Source organism: Hylobates moloch, unplaced genomic scaffold (genome assembly GCF_009828535.3).
Source record: "Hylobates moloch isolate HMO894 unplaced genomic scaffold, HMol_V3 SCAFFOLD_3, whole genome shotgun sequence".
Lineage (NCBI taxonomy): Eukaryota > Metazoa > Chordata > Mammalia > Primates > Hylobatidae > Hylobates > Hylobates moloch.
In genome coordinates, this window is record NW_026652278.1 from 119886843 (window position 1) to 119903017 (window position 16175).

General features: G+C 41.1%; 1 protein-coding gene across 10 annotated transcripts in view; it reads left to right on the plus strand.

The window, feature by feature from the left end:
• The window catches only part of ABHD18 (abhydrolase domain containing 18), a 79854-nt gene that overhangs the window by 42222 nt on the left and 21457 nt on the right, over positions 1-16175 (plus strand). For 3 of the 10 annotated variants that reach the window (XM_058436746.1, XM_058436752.1, XM_058436751.1), the window contains exons 1-3: positions 5706-5774; positions 7829-8460; positions 13517-13652. In XM_058436746.1, coding sequence (XP_058292729.1) covers positions 13551-13652 — 102 coding nt within the window. In that variant the 5' untranslated portion in view covers positions 5706-5774; positions 7829-8460; positions 13517-13550. Of the gene's footprint in view, positions 1-5089; positions 5169-5276; positions 5362-5705; positions 5775-7794; positions 8461-10212; positions 10477-13508; positions 13653-16175 lie in introns of those variants that run through there. The other 7 variants (XM_058436753.1, XM_058436748.1, XM_032147074.2 and 4 more) reach the window with 7 other exon arrangements.

Below are 16175 nucleotides of genomic sequence, written 5' to 3' on the forward strand. Positions count from 1 at the left end.
AAACAGCAAAAATAGCTTGGCGTGATGATACATGCCTGTGGTCCCAGCTACTTGGGAGGCTAAGGCTGAGGATCACTTGAGCCTGGGAAGCAGAGGTTGCAATGAGCTGAGACCATGCCACTGCACTTCAGCCTGGGTAACAGAGCAAGACCCTGTCTCGATTTTAAAAAAAGCAAAAACAAAAACAAACAAAAAACCATTTCAATTGTAGAATTCACTGATTTTTTAATAACTTTACCTAGTGATGAAACTATCCCCATAATATAATTTTTTAAATTATTCTTTTTATAACATCTGTTTCCTTCAAGATCAGTTGTTCTATTTGTCCATCTCTACTTTCCCTGCCTCTTCTTGTTTTTTTAAGAAAATATGAGGCCCAGCCGGGCGCAGTGGCTCATGCCTGTAACCCCAGCACTTTAGGAAGCTGAGGCTGGCGGATCGCCTGAGGTCAGGGGTTCGAGACCAGCCTGGCCAACATGGTGAAACCCCATCTGTACTAAAAATACAAAACTTAGCCAGGTGTGGTGGCATGCACCTGTAGTTCCAGCTACTCGGGAGGCTGAGGCAGGAGAATTGCTTGAACCTGGGAAGCAGAGGTTGCAGTGAGCCAAGATCACGCCACTGCACTCCAGCCTGGGCAACAGAGCAAGACTCCATCTCAAAAAAAAAAAAAAAAAAAGAACCAAAATAACAAATAACTTCTGCCTCTGCTGCAGCCATCTCCTATGTCTGTTCTCAACTATTGTTATAGCTCTTCAACTGAAAAACTTTAAACTCATCTTAGTAATAAGGTTTATTCAGTAAATTTATGTTTAGCTCCTTGTTAAAAATTATACGTGAGAGCCGGGCGCAGTGGCTCACGCCTGTAATCCCAGCACTTTGGGAGGCCGAGGCGGGTGGATCACCTGAGGTCAGGGGTTCAAGACCAGCCTGGCCAACATGACGAAACCTGTCACTACTAAAAATACAAAAAATTAGCTGGGCATGGTGGCACACGCCTGTAATCCCAGCTACTTGGGAGGATGAGGCAGGAGAATCACTTGCACCTGGGAGGCGGAGGTTACAGTGAGCTGTGATCACACCACTGCACTCCAGCTTTTGTAACCAATGAGACTCTGTCTCAAAAAAAATTATACATATCCAAAACATGTTGAAACTTTGGTATAAAGTCTGTTTGTTGTTTCCTGCCCTATTTGTGCTATCATCAGCTGATTTCCTATTACTTAGATTCATAGGAAGCTGGAATTGAGAAAGGCCTATAGAGGTCATCTAGTTTATTATTCCTTAAATGCTGTTGCTATTGCCATCATGCCAGTAAAGGAATGAAAAGCAAATCAACTTGTATGCATTTTTCTATCTTTTTTTTTTTTTTAAGAGACAGGGTCTCACTCTGTCACCTAGGGTGGAGTACAGTGGCCTGATCACAGCTCACTGCAGCCTTAAATTTCTGGGATCCAGTGATCCTCTTGCATTGGCCTCCTGAGTAGCTGGGACTACAGGAACGTTCCAGCACATCCAGCTAATATTTTTTATTTTTAGTTTTGCAGAGATAGGGTCTCGAACTCTTAGCCTCAAGAGATCCTCCCACCTTGGCCTCCCAAAGCACTAGGATTATAGACATGAGCCACTGAGGCTGACCTCCTGTGTGCATTTTCTACCTCATGAGATTTTAGAAGCGGGAAATGGGAAGCCATCAAGATCCAAGGGGATACTTCCCTTATCTCATCTTCTTCCCTGTTGCACAGTCTCTTGTTTCTGCTTTATGCCCTATGTCTATGTCATGGGCAGTCTGGCCTCCTCATTTCTCATACAGCTAACAAAACATAGCTACCACAGCCCCACAGAGCTTTCATATCCAAAAGCTCAACAGAATCTAACTATAGTCTGTCCCAATTCCATATTACCAAAAGAGCAAATCTCATTGCCCTAGTTTGGCTTATGCTTGGCCCAGTCAGCTGTGACAGAGGAGTCACATGGCCTGTACCCATTCATCATGGGACACTGGGGAAGACTGTTAGGAGACAGTCGAATTTGAGCAGAGAGACTGATTACTGAAATTAATTAGGTGGGTAGTTAGTTAATACTGCAATAAAAAATTCCTATTAAAGCTACTATCCAATAATGAAGTCACTACATACAAAAGGAAAATACAAATAATAGCAGAGATGTCCAGCTTTCTAATGAAAAAATTCTTAAGTGGTTTCATTTCCCCAAAATCTTTAAAATATCAGGAAACAGGACAATGCTGAGAACGCAAAATGAAGCAAAGGTGTTAGTTAACAGTGGCAGTTCTCATTATGAGATTGAAAATTAAGAGTTCCCATGAGCACAACACAGAAATAATTCTTAAACCATTCTAAATTTATTTGTCTTTGTTCTATTCAGGAATTTATTGACAGTGGATAAGGGATGATATTACCCCTTCTGTCCAAGCAAAGTTTTCAGCTCAGAATTGAGGTTTTATGTTGCCTAAGAATCCATTCACCTCAGGCCAAATCTTCAGCTGACAGAGTACAGTCTTTTACTATGATAGTAGTTCTAAAATATGAACTGCTAAGGAAATTAAAATGAGAAATCAGTTTGGGAAGATGAAAATGTTCTGAAGATAGATGGTAGTGATGGTTGCACTACAATGTTACTGTACTTAATGCCACTGAATCATACACTTAAAAATGGTTAAAACGGACAGGTGTGGTGACTCATGTCCGTAATCACAGTTATTCAGGAGGCCATGGTGGGAGGATCACTTCAACCCAGGAGTTCAAGACCATTTGGGGCAACATAAGGAGACTCTGCCTCTTCAGAAAATTAAAAGAAATTAGCCATTCAAGACTAGCCTGACTAACATGGAGAAGCTGCATCTCTACTTAAAATACAAAATTAAGGCCGGGCGCGGTGGCTCACGCTTGTAATCCAAGCACTTTGGGAGGCCGAGGCGGGCGGATCACGAGGTCAGGAGATCGAGACCACGGTGAAACCCCATCTCTACTAAAAATACAAAAAAGTAGCCGGGCGTGGTGGCGGGCGCCTGTAGTCCCAGCTACTCGGAGAGGCTGAGGCAGGAGAGTGGCGTGAACCCCGGAGGCGGAGCTTGCAGTGAGCCGAGATTGCGCCACTGCACTCCAGCCTGGGCAACAGAGCGAGACTCCGTCTCAAATAAATAAATAAATAAATAAATAAATAAAATACAAAATTAGCCGGGCGTGGTGGCACATGCCTGTAATCCCAGCTACTCGGGAGGCTGAGGCAGGAGAATCACCTGAACCTGGGAGGTGGAAGTTGCAGTGAGCGGAGATCACGCCATTGCACTCCAGCCTGGGCAACAAGAGCAAAACTCCATCTCTCAAAGAAAAAAGAAATAAAGAAATTAGCCAGGCGTGATAGCACATGCCTGTAGTCCCAGCTGCTTGGGAGGCTGAGGTGGGAGGATTGCTTGAGCCCAGCAGGTCAGGGCTGCAGTGAGCCGTAATTGTGTCACCGCACTCCACCTTGGGCTAAAGTGAGACCTTGTCTCTTAAAAAAAAAAAAAAATGGTTAAAATGTATATTCCACCAGAGTAAAAAAAGAGAAGTCATATAGGTTAAAAGAAAAAACATAAAACATTAAATGAGGACCAAAATACTACAATAAGAAAAAAACAAAGGCCAGGTGCAATGGCTCATGCCTGTAATCCCAGCACTTTGGGAGGCTAAGGCGGGAGGATCGCTTGAGTCTAACAGTTTGAGACCAGCCTGGGCAACATAGTGAGACCCCATGTCTAAAAAAAATTAAAAATTAGCTGGGCTTGGTAGCAGATATCTGTAATCCCAGCTACTTGGGAGGCTGAAGTGGGAGGATCACTTGAGCCCAGGAAGTTAAGGCTGCAGTGAGCTGTGATCATGCCACGGCACTCCATCCTGGACAACAGCAAGACCCTGTCTCCAAAAAAAAAAAAAAAATAGACAAATAGAGAAAACTATCTGTGCGTTTGTGTTTTTTGTTTTCTGGCATGGATTGACTTTACTTGTAAGTATCAACATTTTAATAAATCAGATGCTATCATATACTAAAAGTTTTAAAAAAAAGACAACATAAACTATCTTATTGATATATCAACAGCTTGTACAGCCAAGCATTTCTTTTGCAAAGAGAAAAAGTCGGAGCTATAGCTAAAGAATTATTTCTTTTGTCTAGGCATGGTGGCTCACACCTGTAATCCCAGCACTTTGGGAGGCTGAGGTGGGCGGATCACAAGGTCAGGAGTTCAAGACCAGTCTGGTCAACGTGGTGAAACGCCATCTCTACTAAAAATGCAAAAATAAACCAGGTGCAGTGGTGTGGGCCTGTAGTCCTAGCTACTCAGGAGGCTGGGGCAGGAGAAGCACTTGAACCCGGGAGGCGGTGGTTGCAGTGAGCCGAAATCGTGCCACCACCCTCTAGCCTGGGCAAAAGAATAAGACTCCGTTCCTATTTTTTTTGAGATGGAGTCTCGCTCTGTCACCCAGGCTGGAGTGCAGTGGCACGATCTCAGCTCACTGCAACCTCCGCCTCCCGGGTTTAAGCGCTTCTCTTGCCTCAGCCTCCGGAGTAGCTGGGATTACAGGCATGTGCCACCATGCCTGGCTAATTTTATTTGTATTTTTAGTAGCAACGGGGTTTCTCCATGTTGATTAGGCTGGTCTCGAACTCCCAACCTCAGGTGATCCACCCAGCTTGGCCTCCCAAACTGCTGGGATTGCAGGCATGAGCCACTGCACCCAGCCAATAGTTAATTCTTTTAAGACTTGCTTATATATGGTGGTGTCTCTACAAGATAAGAAAATTTCTTTATGTATTTATAAAGTTATGATATTGAACAAGGTAAAGAATAGGGACGATAAATTCTGTGTTTGTGTTGTATTGAATATTTTGATATCCTAACAGAAAGCAGATTTACAATATCTTCGTAGCGTTTGGACAACTTAATTTAGTTAATTACAATTTGAATGTTAAAATTTCGACTGATCTTTTCTCTCAGATAATTTAAATGTAAAATTTTTAAGAATTGAAAGTTTTTATTGAAAGTCCTTTAAAGACAATTTTATTGATAAGTCTATCCTTTTAAAAATAGGTTCCAATTTATTGTGCCTAAAGAATGGAACAGCAAATATAGACCTGTATGCATTCATCTTGCTGGAACAGGAGATCATGTAAGATTTTATTATAATGCCTTAATCTCTAGATAATTTGTTAACATATTCTCCTTAACAGATGTGGCTACTATATTCTTTTGAGTATGTGTTCTTTTCTTTCCTTAGCATTACTGGAGGCGACGAACACTAATGGCCCGTCCTATGATTAAAGAAGCCCGAATGGCTTCTTTATTGTTAGAAAACCCTTATTATATCCTTTTGTGATATCTAAGAAATCTTTTGCCTTGTTTATTTATTGATATATTTAGTCATCAAAAGGGATGATAGATAGTAACCAGTTAAATTTAGTCATCAGTTCAGAAAATACTTAAGGAGCAAGAATCAAAAGGAGTGAAAGACTATTTCATGCCTTTTAAAAATTAACATAAGGATTGTACTTCTATTGTGCAGTAAAGAAATTGTACTTCCATTACTTGGGAGACTTATGCTGGATTTTAATATTAGTCAAATGTTTGCTATTAAGGAAACACTCATGTTTTAAATGCATTTACAGTATCAGTTGAGGTTTAGACAGTTCTTAACTTAATTTTCAAGATGACGTCAGACTATTCACAGAAGAAATGAAACTGATGCACAGATATAAAGAAATGTTCAACGTTGCTGGTAATAAATATAGAGTTAAAACAACAATGATCAAATATTTTTAAAAAAACAGTACTGGTGAGGCTGCTTTGAAATGGGCACTCTTGTTACTAATGACTGAAAATTAGTTCAACCGTTTGGGAAAACATTTTTTACCATATGTATCAGGAGCTTTGAAACATCACATCCCTTGACAAAATGATTTTGATTCTGGGAAATTTATTCTAAGAATAAAAACTAAGAAAAAATTAAATAACAACAACATGTTTGTATAGCTTTAGTAAACATGTTAGTAAAGCATTAGAAATAGCTAAATGTCTAAAATAGAAATAGTTATGTAAACTGTGGTTCATAATATTGGAATTTTATGCAATTGGTTGTATTACATTTATTTCTCTACCTGTGTTATATTTATTTCTCTACCACTTACCACCTTTGTGACCTTGGACATGTTATATAACCTTTTAGTACCTCAATTTTCTCATTGATAAATGGGAATAATCTCTTAGGTTATTGAGATAATTAAATGATTAATACTGTCTAGAACAGTGCCTGATAAATAACAAGCATTCAGTAAGTTTTAACTGTTATTATTAAAAAGTTTACAATAATGTATGACCAGTATTTCTGATGTGAATATAGGATATAGGCCAGGTGCAGTGGCTCACACCTGTAGTCTCAGGACTTTGGGAGGCCAAGGTAGGCAGATGATCTGAGGTCGGGAGTTCAAGACCAGCCTGGCCAACATGGTGAAACCCCATCTCTGCTAAAAATACAAAATTAGCCTGGCATGCTGGCGTATGCCTATAATCCCAACTACTCAGGAGGCTGAGGCAGGAGAATCACTTGAACCCAGGAGACAGATTGCAGTGAGCCAAGATCACACCATTGCATTCCAGCCTGGGCAAAAAGAGTGAAACTCTGTCAAAAAAAAATGAAAAGAAAATAGGATATAAAACTCTATGGTGTGGCACAGGTATGCAAAAAAAACTAAAAACAAAATCCAAAGCAAAAACTGTGCATTGGCCTGGCACTGTGGCTCACGCCCTGTAATCCCAACACTTTGGGAGGCTAAGGCAGGAGGATCACCTGAGGTCAGGAGTTCGAGACCAGCCTGGCCAACATGGCAAAACCCCTATCTCTACTAAAAATACAAAAATTAGCCAGTCGTGGTGGCGTGTGCCTATAATCCCAGCTACTTGGGAGGCTGAGGCGGGAGAATCGCTTGAACCCAAGAGGCAGAAGTTGCAGTGAGCCGCCTGCACTCCAGCCTGGGCAACAGAGCAAGACTGCACCTCTAAAAAAAAACAAACAAACAAACAAACAAAAAAACCGTGAATAAAGAGAAATACACCAAAATGTTAATATGGTTGTCTGTAGATAAAGTAGTTGTTCTTTAATCTGCTTTTTTGTACTTTTTGGATTTTCTATGATAAAAATTTTATAAGTGAAATAAAAAAATCAATAAACTTCATTTTAAATTTAAATTGAAGATTGTACAACCCTGTTAATTTGCCGAAAACATTAATAGGTATACCTTATTGGCTGAATTATGTGATATATGATTTTTTTTTTTTTTTGAGACGGAGTCTCGCTGTCACCCAGGCTGGAGTGCAGTGGCGCGATCTCAGCTCACTGCAGGCTCCGCCCCCGGGGTTCACGCCATTCTCCTGCCTCGGCCTCCTGCGTAGCTGGCACTACAGGTGCCCGCCACCTCGCCCGGCTAATTTTTTGTATTTTTAGTAGAGATGGGGTTTCACCGTGTTAGCCAGATGGTCTCGATCTCCTGACCTCGTGATCCGCCCGCCTCGGCCTCCCAAAGTGCTGGGGTTACAGGCATGAGCCACTGCACCCAGCCTATGTGATATATATCAGTAAAGCTGGGTTTTTTTAAAAAAAAGGAAAATAATTAAGTTGAAAACTTAAGAACTTCTAAACAGCCTACTTAAGATAATTAGAATGGAGTTATTTCAGTATTAAATTGTATAAAATTTAACTATTTAATGTACTCTCAAACAAAATTATTTAATTATTTTAAAACTTTCTCTTTGACCCACATTCTTAAATGGCTGCAGGAAACCCAAGGACCAAGTGTAAGTATATATCACCTTCATTTTTGCAGTCTTTTTACCAAATATCTAGCAGTATTAAAATTTTGGTTGCCTTCAGTTAACCATTTCTAAATTGAATATCTAAATATTATGGGGGGGAGTTCTGTTATAAAACTGTAGTATGAATACTGACTTTAATTTTTATTTTTAAGATTTTTGCATTTTAATGTCTGTTAAGGAAATACAATAAACAATTTTAACAGGTAGACTTAATATATAGTTTAATTGTGAAACTGTAAATGAAGAAATGATAAAACCCTTTCCTCTTTTTTTTTTTTTTTTTGTTTTTTTTTTTGAGACGGAGTCATTCTGTTGCCCAGGCTGGAGTGCACTGGTGCGATCTCAGCTCACTGGAACCTCTGCCTCCTGGGTTCAAGCGATTCTCCTGCCTCAGCCTCCCAAGTAGCTGGAATTACAGGCATGCACCACCACACTTGGCTAAGTTTTGTATGTTTAGTAGAGATGGGCTTTCACCATGTTGGTCAGGCTGGTCTCAAACTCCTGACCTCAAGTGATCCACCCACCTTGGCCGCCCAAAGTGCTGGGATTATAGGCGTGAGCCACCGTGCCCAGCCTCCTTTTCCTTTTTAAGGTACGTTTACTTTGTGTAATTAGACACTTTATTCTTACAATGCATAGTATAGAAAATCTGAAGATAAACTCTTTTCAGTTTTTTAAAATGATAAACTCCAAGGCATTTCCATAATCTATATTGTGTTTGGTTTGGTTCAGTCAATAAATATTTGACCCTAGACACTGGGAATACTGCAACAATAAGACAACATTTTCTCATAAAGTTCATATTCTAGTGTGGGAGATAGATAACAATAAATAAGGTGATTCCAGATATTTATCAATGCCCAGTGAATGAAGTAAAGCAGGGCAATTGTATAAAGAGTAATATGGGGTGCAGTGTAGTAACGGTATTATATATGAGAACATGATATAATGAGAAGGAGCCACCTCCATGAAGACTTGGAAGAAGATCAGCCACAGAGAAGGAAAAGTAAATGAAAAGCCCAATGTAAGCATCAGGAGGGGAGAGTAGTACAAGATGAGGTCAGAAAGATAGGCAAGGGCTGGGTGCAGTGGCTCACACATGTAATCTCAGCACTTTGGGAGGCCAAGGTGGGTGGATCACTTGGTGTCAGTAGTTCAAGACCAGCCTGACCAACATGGTAAAACCCTGTCTCTACTAAAAATACAAAAGTTAGCCAGGTGTGGTGGTATGCACCTGTAGTCCCAGCTACTGGGGAGGCCGAGGCAGGAGAATTGCTTGAACCCAGGAGGCGGAGGTTGCGGTGAGCCGATACCATGCTGCCGCATCCAGCCTAGAGGACAGAGCAAGACTCCGTCTTAAAAAAAAAAAAAAAAAAAAAAAAAGACAAGGACCAGATGGTGAAAAGCCATCATGCTTTGAATGTGAATGATCTGAAAGTGCAATGGGAAGTGTCTAGAGGACTTTAAGCAGATGAATGGCCTGATTTATATTTTTTAAAACCTACTTTAGCTACTTTGGTTTACTGGGGCAAGAGTAGCAGCAGAGAAAACAAATAGGAAGTTATTGCAATGATGCAGGAAAGAGTAGTGACTTTAACTAGGTAGTAGTGGAAATGGAGAGAAGTTTTCCTGAGTTCAAGATATAGTTAAATTTAAATAATAGGACTTGTGTATGAATTGGAAGGTGTGGGAGGGGAATCAAAAGTTCTGGGCCGGGCGCGGTGGCTCATGCCTGTAATCCCGGCACTTTGGGAGGCCGAGGCGGGCAGATCACAAGGTCATGAGATCGAGCCCATCCTGGCTAACACGCTGAAACCCCATCTCTACTAAAGATACAAAAAAATCCGGGCGTGGTGGTGGGCGCCTGTAGTCCCAGCTACTCAGGAGGCTGAGGCAGGAGAATGGCGTGAACCCGGGAGGCGGAGCTTGCAGTGAGCCGAGATTGCGCCACTGCACTCCAGCCTGGGCGACAGAGCAAGACTCCGTCTCAAAAAAAAAAAAAAAAGTTCTGACTTGGATGTGTCAAATTTGTAATCTCTGTTAAACCTGCAAGTGGAGAAATCAAGTAGGCAGTTGGAAAGTGCTGGAGATGTAGATTTGGAAGTCCTATGTTCTATGTGGTCATAGCATGAAAGAGGTATAGATGAAAGTAGGATGGGGTGGAGGCAAACCGGTATACTACGAAGAATGAACCTTGATAGTTTATAGTGAACTTTGTGAAACCTTGTGAAAAATTAAAGGCCAAGCTAAGTAGTTGAAGAATTTCCACTTTTTTTTTTTTTTTTTTGAGATGGAGTTTCGCTCTTGTTGCCCAGGCTGGAGTGCAATGGCGCAATCTCTGCTCACTGCAACCTCCGCCTCCTGGGTTCAAGCAATTATCCTGCCTCAGCCTCCCGAGTAGCTGGGATTACAGGCATGCGCCACTATGCCTGGCTAATTTTGTATTTTTAGTAGAGACAGGGTTTCTCCATGTTGGTCAGGCTAGTCTCGGACTCCCGTCCTCAGGTGATCCTCCCGCCTCAGCCCCACAAAGTGCTGGGATTACAGGCGGCAGCCACCGCGCCCGGCTGAAGAATTTCCACTTTGGAACGAAGCCCAGAATTCAGAATTAGGTATGTAATTTTTACCTTATCCATAAATTGGTTAAAAACCAAGAGGAGTTTATTGAGGTCTAGTGAGAGGCAGCCTGGTTTTAATAGAAAGACTGACTTTGGAGTCATACAGACATAGGTTGGAATTGTAACATGTTGTTTACTAATTACCTCATTCGTAAAATGGGAATACTATGTAATTTCTTCCATGTAGAAGTGTTGTGAGAATTATAATGTTTATAAAATATTCTATCACATACTGTATACTCAAGAAATATAATAATGGCCCTATGTATTTGTTTGATTTTTCTCTAATAATTCATCATAAGAAATGGCTTACTGACTGGGTGCGGTGGCTTATACCTGTAATCCCAGCACTTTGGAAGGCTGAGGTGGGCAGATTGCATGAGTCCAGGAGTTCAAGACCAGACTGTGCAACATGGCAAAACCCTGTCTCTACAAAATATACCCCCCGCCCCTAAAAAATAATGGCCAGGTTCAGTGGCTCACGCCTGTAATCCCAGCACTTTGGAGGCCAAGGCAGGTGGATCACCTGAGGTCAGGAGTTCGAGACCAGCCTGGCCAAGAGGGTAAAACCCTGTCTACTAAAAATACAGAAATTAGCTGGGCATGGTGGTGGGCACCTGTAATCCCAACTACTCGGGATGCTGAGGAAGGAGAATCACTTGAACCCAGGAGGCAGAGGTTGCAGTCAGCCAAGATTGCCCTATTGCACTCCAGCTTGAGTGACAAGCGCAAAACTCCGTCTAAAAAAAAAAAAAAAATTAGCCAGACATGATGGTGCACACCTATACTCCCAGCTACTCAGGAGGCTGAGGTGGGAGAATCACCTTAGCCCAGCAAGTCGAGGCTGTTGTGAGCCATGATCGAGCCACTTCACTCCAGCCTGGGCAATGAAAGTAAGACTCCGTCTCAAAAAAAGAAAAAAGAAATGGTTTGCAATTTAAATCACAGATACTTCTCTTTCTGTCGCTCTCTGTTTTTAAAAAGCCATCTTAAGTCTGTTTGCATCAAAAGTGCTGAAACAATTTGAGACCGAGTCTACCATTATAAATAACTACTGTCCCAGAATTTCTTATCAGTAACTTCTACTAAAAGAGCAAACTGGGGGACCTGAGAATTCGAGGCTCCCATACAACGCTAAAAGAAAAAGTTGGGGAAATTGTATAATCATAAATAGAAAAATAACTTGAGGATAGGAAACAAAGATAAGAATAATTTTTTTTTTTTTCCTGATGAAGCATGACTATGATCTGTTTGGATGAAGGATAGCATAGTTTCCATAAAGAGAAACCCTCCCTTCTGGACTTGGAGCTCTGAGAGGACTTGGTAGGACAGTGGAAGTAAGCTCTTTGGGAGCCAAGATTTTGTTTTTTCACACTTGGCATTCCTTCTGGCACCTGGTTCTTTGCACATGTTATGTGTAGGCATATGATAAATAATCATTGGTAAGATGAATTTTTGTACACTTTGGCAAGGTTTCATCCAGTAACCAGTTATGTGTGTCTTAATACAAGTTACATTTTGAAAAGTAGATTCTAATTTGGTCATTTTAGTAATAATATATATTTATTTTGATCACTATATACGGATGGTTCTAGACCCAAAAAGATATATTTAAATACTTTTTTTTTTTTCTTTTTTTTGAGATGGAGCCTCACTCTGTCACCCAGGCTGGAGTGCAGTGGCGCAATCTCTGGCTCACTGCAACCTCCACCTCCCGGGCTCAAGCGATTCTCCTGCCTCAGCCTCCTGAGTAGCTGAGATTACAGGCGCACGCCACCACGCCCAGCTAATTTTTGTATTTTTAGTAGAGACAGGGTTTTATCCTATTGGTCAGGCTGGTCCTGAACTCCTGACCTCCTGATCTGCCCACCTCAGCCTCCCAAAGTATTGGGATTACAGGCGTGAGCCACTGTGCCCAGCTTAAATACTTTTTATAAGGAAATATACTTCTGTGTAAAATTAGCTTCTAAAAATGAAATTCCAGTTGAATTGGTCTTTATTTAAAACATGTATATTTATAAAAACGTATTTGTTTTATATTTTATTATATTCATAAATTGTGTATTTTGTGAAAATAAGCAACATATTTAAGATTTCAGTAATACATGAGCCTAGTGTTTGGTTAAATTCTTTATTTATATTGCCTTTTTTAAAAGTTATGCTTTAAGGCTTGGTGTGGTAGCTCACGCCTGTAATCCCAGCACTTTGGGAGGCTAAGGCAGGCAGATCACTTAAGCTCAGGAGTTCAAGACCAGTCTGGCCAACATGGTGAAACCCTGTCTCTGCTAAAAATACAAAAATTAGCCAGGCATGGTGGCGCACGCCTGTAATCCCACCTACTCAGGAGGCTGAGACAGGAGAATCACTTGAACCCAGGAGGTGGAGGCTGCAGTGAGCCAAGATCATGCCACCGCAACTCTAGCCTGGGCAACAGAGCAAGACTCTGTCTCAAAGAAAAATAAAAAGTTATGCTTTAAATTCTATTATAATAATTTCAGTAAAGATTATGTGCTATAGAACAGGAACACCTTTTTTGTTAAGTTTTAGGTGATTTGATATGTAATCCAATGTTAGCAGCTGTGTAATTCCATTTTTTTTTTTTTTGAGACAGGGTCTCATTCTGTTGCCCAGGCTGGAGTGCAGTGGTGCAGTCTCAGCTCACTGCAGCCTCTGCCTCCCAGGTTCAAGCGATTTTCATGCCTCAGTTTTCCACATAGCTGAGATCACAGGCATGCACCACCATGCCCTGCTAATTTTTGTATTTTTAGTAAGGACAAGGTTTCACCATGTTGCCCAGGCTTGTCTTGAACTCCTGACCTCAAGCAATCCCCCTGCCTCAGCCTCCCAAAGTGCTGGGATTACAGGCGTGAGCCACCACAGCTGGCCCTAATTCCAATTTATTACATTGTTTTACTTAACTATCTGGTCCTTTAAAAGAAATATGTGAAGTCTGGCAGCCTGTTGTAAATTTGCCTATATTAGCATGTAAATACATAAAATAATCATTTTCTGTTTTGTTTTGTGAGGCTAGAAGGTCCAGCTTAAAAAATGTGTCCGACCTTTTTGTGATGGGAGGAGCTCTTGTTTTAGAATCTGCAGCTCTCTTGCACTGGCTAGAGAGGGAAGGTTACGGCCCATTAGGAATGACTGGAATATCCATGGGAGGACATGTAAGCCTTTTTATTTCTGCTTACATTTAATTATGTTTATGTTTGTAAGATCTAGAGAACCTGGTTATTTTAAAAATTCACTTTAGGTATAGAATTAGTTTGAGTAAAAGTAGGAAGCAGAAACATTCCAAACTCTTATTCCAATTATGAAGTAATGATGTTAATTTTTATACGATTTATTGACTGTACTACTCCACAGTTGTATCTCAGATATTAGATTTAATACAAATTAATTATAAAATTTAACTTTTCAAGTCTCAAGTATAAATGCCCAATTTTGCTGTTACATTGGTCAAGATAGCTGAATTGGAAAATACTTTCCATTTATCTGTCTCCCTAGTACCACCAACCTATTTTACTTTTTGTCTGCCTTTTAGAGTGTACTAAAATGGATTCCTAATTGCTTTCTCTGTCTCTAGTCTTTTCTCTTATTAATCTTTGTCTTAACCATTTCTCCTCCACACCCTAACTACAGTGATCTTTCTAAATCTAGTCTTTGTTCTGTCTTGATCAAAACCTGCCAAAAGCTTGCATGCACACTGGGCTCCAGCTGTGTCACATGCTAGCATCCCTCTAGTGCTCCCTTATTCTCTTTCACCTAGCTGATTAACAACTTACACTTCTGTTTCAGCTGTGACACCCAGCCTTACCTCCAGACTATACTTCAAACTCTGATTAGTAACTTTTTACTGTACTTTACTGACTTGTTTAGCAGTCTGTTTTCTCCATGAAGCATTTGAGATATTGAGGGCCAGGAATATGCTCTGGTTTATTACTTGGCACATATTAGTCACTCAGTACATTTTTAAAAAATATATTAGTATTTTGTTTGTGTGTGGGCTCAAGTGATCCACACAGGTTGGCCTCCCAAAGTGCTGGGATTATAGGTGTGGGCCACTGCACCTGGCCTAAAAAATAATCATACCCCAACCTAGGCAACATCGTAGTAAGACCCACCCTGTCTCTACAAAAAAAATTGTTTAAAAAATTAGCCAGGCATGGTGGTACATCTCTGTAGTTGTGGCTGCATGGGAGGTTGAGGTGGGAGGATCACTTGAGCCCCAGAGTTTGAGACTGCAGTGAGCTGTGATCATACCACCGCACTCCTGATTAGGTGACCCAGACAGAAGCGAGATTCTATCTCAAAATAATAATTATTATTATATGAAGTTTCTGTATGTCTCTTGAATTAGAAAATTAAGTTCAAAAACTTACTCAAATTCAAAACTACTCTGGGCACAGTGGTTCACACCTGTAATCCCAGCACTTTGGGAGGCCAAGGCGGGCGGATCACCTGAGGTCAGGAGTTCAAGACCAGCCTGACCAACATGGTGAAACCCCATCTCTACTAAAAATACAAAAACTAGCCGGGTGTGGTGGCACACACCTGTAATCCCAGCTACTCAGGAGGCTGAGACAGGAGAATCGCCTGAACCCAGGAAGCAGAGGTTGCAGTGAGCTGAGTTCGCACCACTGCACTCTAGCCTGAGCAACAGAGCAAGACTACATGTCAAAAAAAAAAAATTCAAAACAACTACGTGACAGTGAAACAAAAGATGGAAAAGGATTTATTTTCCTACCTAGTAGTGTTTCCATTGTTATCACCTAGGTCAGGTCCTTATAACTTTCACCTGGATTACTGCCTATTAACTGATCTTCCTAACCTCAGCTCTCCCCTTCTGTATTCAATCCTGTAAACTACTATTATGTTACCTTCTTTGACTCACTTCTTTGACAATACTACTCCTTTGCTCAGACCTCTTTATTAATTCCCGATTATCTATAGAACAAAGGACCTCTAATCTGATCTTGATCAATCTTTCTAGCCCTACTTATCTTCCTCACTCCATTGGCCACATGTGCCTATTGACCATCCCAACTGAAGTATATTGGCTGTTTCCCTATGAGACCCTGTGCATTCTCACAGTTTTGCCTTTGATCATGCTGATTTCTTTCTATGGAAGACAAGACCCTATCTTTCATTCCTCTAGAAGACTCACCCGTTTCATGAAGCCTGCCTTTCCCTTCTGATTCCTCTAGCCCAGAAGGGAAAGTAACTTTTCCAGAAGATAAAGTTTTCCCGGCCGGGCGCGGTGGCTCACGCTTGTAATCCCAGCACTTTGGGAGGCCGAGGCGGGCGGATCACGAGGTCAGGAGATCGAGACCACGGTGAAACCCCGTCTCTACTAAAAATACAAAAAATTAGCCGGGCGTGGTGGCGGGCGCCTGTAGTCCCAGCTACTTGGAGAGGCTGAGGCAGGAGAATGGCGTGAACCCGGGAGGTGGAGCTTGCAGTGAGCCGAGATTGTGCCACTGCACTCCAGCCTGGGCGACAGAGCGAGACTCTGTCTCAAAAAAAAAAAAAAAAAAAAAAAAAAGTTTTCCCTTCTCCAAAAGGGAGAGTAATTTTACCTTCTCTAATTACACACATTACATTATTTTAGATCTATTATATAATCTGCTTTGTAGTTCACCGAATTCATGGCATACTCAGTCAACCTCAATGGTCTGATGTTTTATAGT